The sequence below is a fragment of the Eucalyptus grandis genome, chromosome 11 (assembly GCF_016545825.1).
Source record: "Eucalyptus grandis isolate ANBG69807.140 chromosome 11, ASM1654582v1, whole genome shotgun sequence".
NCBI classification, from domain to species: domain Eukaryota; kingdom Viridiplantae; phylum Streptophyta; class Magnoliopsida; order Myrtales; family Myrtaceae; genus Eucalyptus; species Eucalyptus grandis.
In genome coordinates, this window is record NC_052622.1 from 832,631 (window position 1) to 840,920 (window position 8,290).

Sequence of the window (8,290 nt, forward strand, 5' to 3'; positions counted from 1 at the left end):
AAAAACAATAACATACTACTTTCAAGAAACAAAAAGCTGAAACTATTTTTGGAAAATTATTCAATTGAAACTAGCTGATGGAAGCTGTACAATAAACAAACTCAAGCTTATCATCTCATTGGCCTCTTGCACTCAAAGCAGAAAAGTCCCATCCCTCTTCACTCTGTCATTTCTGGCCAGTCAATCTAACTACCAATCATCAAGGGGAAGGACCGCCAAAATAGCAAGTGCTGGTCCAATGTGAGATGGGCTCGATTGTTTGGCAACGGCAGTTTCTTCTATAATTCGATTCAACGACACATAGGGATCTTCTGATTATTCTTACAGTATCAAACAAGCTTGTGTCTGGTCGCAGTTTGGGATCTAGGCCACACAAACCCTTCCATTTTCAACCACTCGTGCTGCCATATAGTCCCAGATGATTTGAGCCCGCTAATATAGCGAGAAGGACTGGCCATTAGGCTATCTTTTATTTCATCTCCCTACCGTGTGTTATTGCAGAAAGCCATGGCCGTAGGAGAAGCTATAGAAAACGGAGGAACGTGTAGATACAATGGAAGAATTACTCCATTTGTTGTCTTTGCTTGTGCAGTGGCTGCCACCGGTGGCATTATTTTCGGCTATGACATTGGAATATCAGGTTTGTTCAGCCATTTCGCAGGATATTATGTGTGTTTTTCTATGTTCGGTTACTCTTTAATACTTCTGAGATAGAGCTTCTTATGAGTTTAGAGAGTGTCGAACATTTTTTTCTTGTCAGTGCTGATAAAAGAACGGGTCTTTTCTTGAGGTGGAGTGACATCGATGAAGCCATTTTTGAAGAAATTCTTCCGTGTTTAATGCTTATGAGATAGTGCTTAGTGTCGAACGTTTTCTTTTATCAGTGCTGATAGAAGAACATGCCTTTTCTTAAGGTGGAGTTACATCGATGGAGCCATTTTTGAAGAAATTCTTCCCAAAAGTGTATGATAAGATGAGAGAAGACACAAAGCTCAGCAACTACTGCAAATTTGACAGCCAACTCTTGACCTTGTTCACCTCCTCCTTGTACATAGCCGGCCTTGTAGCTTCCTTCTTTGCCTCCTCGGTCACGAGATATTTTGGACGCCGGCCCTCCATTCTTGCCGGCGGGGCTGCTTTTCTTGCTGGTTCGGCTCTCGGAGGTGCAGCTTCCAATGTGGCCATGTTGATATTTGGCCGTGTTCTTCTTGGGATCGGAGTTGGCTTCGCAAACCAGGTTCTTTTATTGTCGTACTAGGAGTGCAATCATCAAGACTAGTCCATTCTGTTTTACTAAGCCAAATCTGATCAGCTGACCAATTTGTCTACTTTCCTTTAACCGTTTTTCTTAAGGTCGTTCCATTAACAGTTGCATGATCTGTCTTTGAAACTAGAATTGAAGCATTTCATAGAACATTTTAAGATCAGTTTGACAGGCAAGCTTGTAATTGTCTTCCATCACTCGCTAGCCAAAAACTATGCCAATGGTGTTCTGTCTAAAAAGATATGCCTTTGACATTGTCTTCCTTCTTGATTTGCAGTCAGTCCCTCTGTACATCTCTGAAATGGCGCCTCCACGTCATCGAGGATTTTTCAACAATGGCTTCGAATTGTGTATAGGAATTGGCGTTTTATTTGCTAATCTCATCAACTATGGCACTGAGAAAATAGAAGGGGGTTGGGGGTGGAGAATCTCCCTAGCCATGGCTGCAGTTCCTGCAACAACCCTAATTTTCGGTGCATTTTTTCTCCCTGAAACGCCAAACAGCTTAATCCAGAGAAGCAGCGACATAGACAAGGCCAAATCCATGTTGCGGCGTATCCGAGGCACAGACGATGTTCAAGCAGAGCTAGATGATCTTGTCAAAGCGAGCTTGATCTCGAAAACTGTCCGCCATCCTTTCAGAAACATCATCAAAAGGAAGTACAGGCCTCAACTAGTCATGTCCATTGCCATTCCCTTTTTCCAGATAGTCACAGGAATTAATGTCATTTCGTTCTATGCCCCCGTGCTATTCAGAACAATCGGATTAGGAGAGAGTGCTTCTCTTTTATCAGCAGTCATTACCGGCATCGTCGGAGTTGTTTCAATATTTATATGCATGCTTTTAGTAGATAAGCTCGGTCGAAGGAAGCTGTTCATGATCGGGGGTCTCCAAATGCTGGCGGCACAATTAATGGCCGGAGGAATAATGGCAGCTAAGCTCGGAGATCACAGTGAAATCAGCAAGCCCTACGCATACTCGGTAATTGTCTTGGTATGCATATATGTCGCCGGGTTTTGCTGGTCGTGGGGACCTCTGGGGTGGTTGGTTCCCAGCGAAATATTCCCCTTAGAGATCCGATCGGCGGGGCAGAGCATAACGGTTGCGGTCGGATTTCTCTTCACATACCTAGTGGCGCAGACCTTTTTGTCCATGCTGTGCCACTTCAAGTCGGGGCTGTTCTTCTTCTTTGGCGGGTGGGCGGCAATCATGACCGTGTTCGTTCATCTCTTTTTGCCAGAGACGAAGAACGTGCCGATCGAGCAAATGGATAAGATCTGGAGGGAGCACTGGTTCTGGAAGAAGATCGTGGCGGAGATCGATGTCAAGACCGATAAGATCGAAGCCTGACTCTGCTCTTTCAGTGCAGAGGAACATAAGCTGGATAATCACAATCACATTCCGGACTGCTCTTCAGTCTCTCATTATTCAGAATTAGATAAATTTAAAGTTCTTGATGAATGCGAGCACTTGTATACTCTAAAAATGGCGCGATGTCGCGCTTTTTCATCTCTCTATAAGGTCATGCCAGAGAGCATCCAAGAAAGGTTTGGACAGGAGCGGCGACGATGGTGGCGCGCATGGAGGATCCGATGACAGCTGGATGCAGAAAAAGCTCCGTTGATTGAGCAATCATCGGCGTCTCTTTTGTTCGACGGCAACGTTGATTTCAGTGCCCCAAAGAAACAGAGAAGCTTTGAGTGTTGTGAAGGCAAAGGCAAAAGGCACATGGTCAAACCAGCTTTCATCCATACTCGAAAACCATCCCACCACGCCCCGCAATCTTTTCTTGACTCTTTCTTCATCCATCAAAACACCAAGACCCCACATCCCAAAATTTATATAAAAAAAAGAAAAAAGGAACAGGTCAACAAAATCGATCCACCATCTCAATAATGTAGTCAAAGAACAGAGGACTCTGTTTTGATCGGTGAAACGAGCGAATCATTCTTCGACACATGCATGCTGAATTCCGCCATGTCGTTTTCACCGTCGACAGCCAAGGACGTGGTCGGAGGTTGACATTATTAACCAAAGAGAGATCAGTGTCCTAACGAGAGCTGGACGCTTTTGCTTGGATCTTTCTCGTCAATGGCATCTATGCCGTTCGCACACATGCTTACAAGAAAAGTCAGAGATGCTTCCGAGGATCAAAATGTCAATTTTTTTCCTTTTTTTTTTTTTAAAACTTTGGCAGAGTCTCACTCGGTTTCCAGATGGGCTTTCGGCAAATTGGGCTAAGCGAGAAGTCCCCATCAGGATGACGGAATCAGCGGCAGAACAAGCCAAGTGGGCGAAATCAATGCTTTCACGAATGTCAAAACCTACCGGCGGAGAACCACTCGATGTGACGGGGCACGAACGCCTTTGAATTTCGCGAAGGGAAGCGGACAAGAGTCGTATTCGCCCGCTGTACCCCTCTCCCGCAAATTCGTTTTCCACGCCGGAAAATGACACGAACGGAGCCTGACGGGAACTCCCCGGTCCGGTCCGATCCGGTTCGATCAAAGACGAATTGGTGTGGCGATGAAGAGAAAAGCGGAATCGCCTTTTTTTTTTTTTTGGGTGGAGATGTGATGATGGATTTGGGCTCTGATTCGCATGAATTATCTGCCCCTCCTAATTATTTTCTCCACCTTTTGCGCCCTTTTCCACGCGCTATCGCATCATCACCAGAAAGGCCTAATTTTTCTCCGCGGTAGAAACCCAATTCTCACCTAACTTCTTTCCGCCACTAAATCGATTGGAGCACAACGTTAATGACACGCGACCCATGAAGTAACAATCTTAATTATCTAATATTTTAACATGCGATTGCGACAGCCATAACTGTGAGTTCAACCTTGACCTTTTGTCACGTCCAAATTAAAATATTGAGCAATTCAACCGTTTTCAAATTGATCGGCATTTTATTTTCTTGTTTATTTCAGCAAAATACGTTGATGGACGTTATCTCCATCTTCACATTTGCTTTGCAAGCACGTGAATCGATAAATCTCGTGGACCTTTGCATGATCTTATTTGATTCCGTTGAAAAATCTCTATTCCGTTTTTCAACTAAAGATCCGTTTGTTTGGGGGAAGAAAACTTGTTTTAGGGAAATTATTTTCTAACTCAGTATTTAGATGATGAAAAAATCGATCCATCTAAAAAAAGACGTTTTACATGACCCGAAAATAGAAAGCTTAGATGGGGGCAAATAACTTCCCTTTTAGTAAGAAGGAAACTACTTTCCTTAAATTACCAAATAAATAAAATCTGACCATTTTTCTTAAAGATGATATCCATAGAAAATATTTGCTTTTATCATCAAGTAGTGAAACAAATGATTGGCTATAGCCAATAATTTATGCTCAAATGTCTTTGTAGATGATGGAAATATTTTCAATTAATATAATATTTTTGTAAGCAATACAGCTGGTTATTTTTTTTTTTTAAAGAATATTGTTCCAAATCGTATAATTTTTCTGCTAAAATAAATGGACCTCCCTAGAAATGAGAAAGTAAAGGCTTTTAAAGCAGCATCAAACCTCTACAATGTTAGTCTAGAAAGAGAAGAAGCTCTTTACTACTTTACAAATTTGTTGGGTGTTTTGCTGGACTAACCAATTGCATTTATCTCAATTTCTTAAGTCAAAAGAAGGGAGGACCACTTAGATTTTTTCCTCGGAAGCCAAAAAAAAAAAAAAAAAAAAGAAAGAAAGAGAAAAGGAAAAAAAAGAAGAAGGAGAAGGAGAAGGAGATTATGGTATGGGGGCTTTAAGCAAAGCAAGGGGAAAAAGCATTAGTTACTACTAATAACGAATGGCAGCAGCAGTCGCGGTCAGAGACTCCCACGTCCGTCTGATCCCCTCCCCCAACGGATCCCCACGCGGTCAAACAACGGCCCCGATCTTCCCGTCATCTCTCTCTCTCTCTCTCCTTCCTCTTCCCCTCCTCTCCATCTTCCATCTTCTCCATCTTCTTCTCCCTCTTCTACTTCACTGTTTCACTGGAAATGATGCCAGATCGCCGCCGCCGCCGCCGCCGCCGCCGCTGAGCTCCGGTGAACTCGCCCCATGTCGTCGCCGCCTTCTCCGCCGTCGTCGCCGGAGCCGGCGCCGCAGCGCCTGCTCCCGGGGGCGGCCACCACGCCGCCGCCCCGCCGCGGGTCTTCACCCCGCTCGTCGCCTCCGCCGCCGCCTTCTCCTGCCTCCTCCTCCTCGTCGTCCTCTTCCGCAAGCTCACCCGCAAGCGCACCGCCCCCGCCGAGGACTCCAAGCCCCCGTACCGGTTCCCCTACGCCGCCCTCCGCCGCTCCACCGGCGCGTTCGCCGCGGCGAACCGCCTCGGCCAGGGCGGCTTCGGGTCCGTGTTCTCCGGCGCCCCCTCCCGCCGGTGAACAAGCCGATCGCCGTCAAGCTCATGGACTCGGGCTCCCTCCAGGGCGAGCGGGAGTTCCAGAACGAGCTCTTCTTCGGCGGGATTCTCAACTCGCCTTACACGCTCCCGGCGCTAGGGTTCTCCTTCAACAAGAAGCGTCGCAGAATGTTGATAGTCTACGAGCTGATGGCCAACGGTAATCTCCAGGACGCACTGTTACATAGGAAGTGTCCGGAGTTGATGGAGTGGAAGAAGAGAGTCTCCGTTGCGGTTGACATAGCGAAAGGTATCGAGTACCTCCACTCTCTAGATCCGCCCATCATTCATGGTGACATCAAGCCTAGTAATGTTCTTTTGGACCAGCACTTCTCGGCCAAAATCGGGGACTTTGGCCTCGCGAGATTGAAATCGGAGAATCAGTGCGAAATTACCGTGTTGGAGAGCGATTTAGGGAAGGCGAATGGTGGATCTGAGGCTAATAAGGTCGAGGTTGAGAGTAATGGTGCTGGTGCTGCAGCAGAGGATGCTGGATCTGTGCTCGAGGATACGGAGAGCGTAGCCACCACCGCAGTCGAGGAATTCAACGCCGGCAGTGTGGATCAGTCGCCCGAGAGTTTTGTTAGGATTCCGATCTCAGAGACATCGCCCGAGGCGGTGACGGCATCTCCACAGACCATGGGAGGCTTGGCAACTACATCACCGGAGGCGAACTTCGATAAGTCGAGCGTTGATAGTGGGAAGAGAAGCTATAAGGGGATGATGAAGAGTGTTTCCGGGAAAGATTGGTGGTGGAAGCAGGATAATGGGGCTCCGGGGACTGGAGTGGTGAAAGATTATGTGATGGAATGGATTGGAACTGAGATCAAGAAGGAGAGGCCGAAGAGCGACTGGTTGGGGGCCGGTTCTTCGAGCAAGGGGACTGTTGCGAAACCGGAGAAGAAGAAGAATAAAAAGCGGATGGAATGGTGGGTATCCATGGACGAAGAGAAGAATGCGAAGAGCACGAAGAAGGAGAAGAGAAGGCCCGCGAGAGAGTGGTGGAGGGAGGAGTACTGTGAGGAACTCGCGAGGAAGAAGAAGAAGAAGAAGCGGCAAATGGGGGTCAGTGATGATAATTGTGCAGAGGAAGATTGGTGGCCCAGGGATGAGGAGGTATATGCAGATAGGAAGAAGAAGAGTAAGAGTAGGAGCAGGAGGAGTAGTAGAAGTAGTGTGGACTGGTGGTTGGATGGCCTGAGTGGAGAGCTATGGAGAGGTCGACGGAACAGCTATGATTTTTCCGGAGAGATTCCGAAGAGTGGTGGCGTTAGTAGTACTCCCAGCATGAGGGGAACTGTTTGTTATATTGCCCCTGAGTATGGCGGCGGCGGCGATCTCTCGGAAAAGTGCGATGTGTACAGTTTTGGAGTGTTGTTGTTGGTTCTTATTGCCGGACGTCGCCCGCTTCAGGTGACCAGCTCGCCCATGTCGGAATTCCAGCGTGCCAATCTTTTATCTTGGGCTCGCCATCTCGCCCGGAGCAGAAAGCTTGTCGATTTGGTCGATCAGTCTATTCAGTCTTTGGATCGTGAACAAGCACTTTTGTGCATCACGGTCGCTCTACTTTGTTTGCAAAAGTCGCCTATACGCAGGCCTTCCATGAAGGAGGTCGTGGCAATGCTTACAGGGGTCTCTGAACCGCCGCAATTGCCATCGGAGTTATCTCCTTCACCACCCTCCCGATTTCCTTTTAAGTCGCAGAGGAAACTCCGGTGAGTTCGCAACATCCGAATTGTTGACGCCCTTTCTTCATCTCTGCGGATGATCTGTGTAAAGAAATCTGTTTTTGTATTTTCATTTTTATTTAATGGATTTGGCTTTTTCTTCACATGCTTCTCTATGTGTGCTGATATGAGTTGCTAATTTAGAATGTTCCTTTTTTTATTGTGATAGTTTGGGAGATACTGAGAATCAATACATAGGACCCCCTTCATCTCACCTTTACACAATGTTTGTGGAATGCAAAAGTGGGTGGCTCTGCTTTACTGCAGATGGTCTGTGTTCCATATTCTTGTGATGAGTTTATTAGTAAATTTCACTAGTTTCTTATATTTGAACAGTCCGTCTTTCTTCTATTTACCTCTTCAGCTCCACTGAAAAGAAACTAGCTCGGTTTATCTTTTTTCTGCTGGATTGAAAGTGCCCGTAATTTAGTACTGTTTGTTATGGCGTCCAGACAAAAATGGCAGCAAAGAAAGGACATGTTAGGACACCTATTGACAAATTCCAGAGTCGTATAAAAAGTCGCAATAAATGGGATTTCTGTGGAAGGTTGCCAACTTGCAAAACTTGGTCACATTGTCCTGGCAATATCTATTCATTGTAATAATGTCGAATCCATTTTATGGGTGGCATGAAATTTTTTTTTTTTAATCGATTCTACTCCACTCCTACTACTCTCAAATTTTTGCTTCTATAAAGATGCATGGCGTGACAGTTGAAATTCACGTTCAAAACTAAATCGTTCCCATCCCAACCCTGAGAATGTCACATTCATTTTCATTGCCTTCATAAAACTTTCACAAAAGGAAACTACCTCCCTTCCTTTCAAGTTAGTAATTTCCAAATTATGAAGAGCATTTGGTAGGACTTCTACTTAAGAAGTCTAAGGGCATGTCTGGATA

At 45.9% G+C, this 8,290-nt stretch overlaps 2 protein-coding genes across 3 annotated transcripts; both read left to right on the forward strand.

Annotated features, from left to right (window-relative positions):
- Positions 1–2: 2 nt before the first annotated feature.
- LOC104424359 (hexose carrier protein HEX6) lies at positions 3–3,117 on the forward strand. 2 transcript variants are annotated; one of them, XM_010036749.3, is made up of 3 exons: positions 3–640; positions 915–1,237; positions 1,542–3,117. In XM_010036749.3, exons 1-3 carry the CDS (start codon positions 508–510, stop codon positions 2,613–2,615), a joined length of 1,530 nt encoding a protein of 509 aa, XP_010035051.3. In that variant the 5' UTR covers positions 3–507; the 3' UTR covers positions 2,616–3,117. The 2 variants fall into 2 exon arrangements, with proteins under 2 accessions (XP_010035051.3, XP_018721004.2); XM_018865459.2 differs by having other exon boundaries at positions 499–640; positions 885–1,237.
- Positions 3,118–5,307: 2,190 nt separating this feature from the next.
- On the forward strand, positions 5,308–7,717 carry LOC104424360 (receptor-like serine/threonine-protein kinase At4g25390; the record flags this gene model as incomplete). Its single annotated transcript, XM_010036750.3, is given in 2 exon segments — positions 5,308–5,631; positions 5,634–7,717. Coding segments are annotated over 2 exon segments (2,073 nt in total), but the record flags the coding sequence as incomplete, so codon positions are not given.
- Positions 7,718–8,290: the final 573 nt, after the last annotated feature.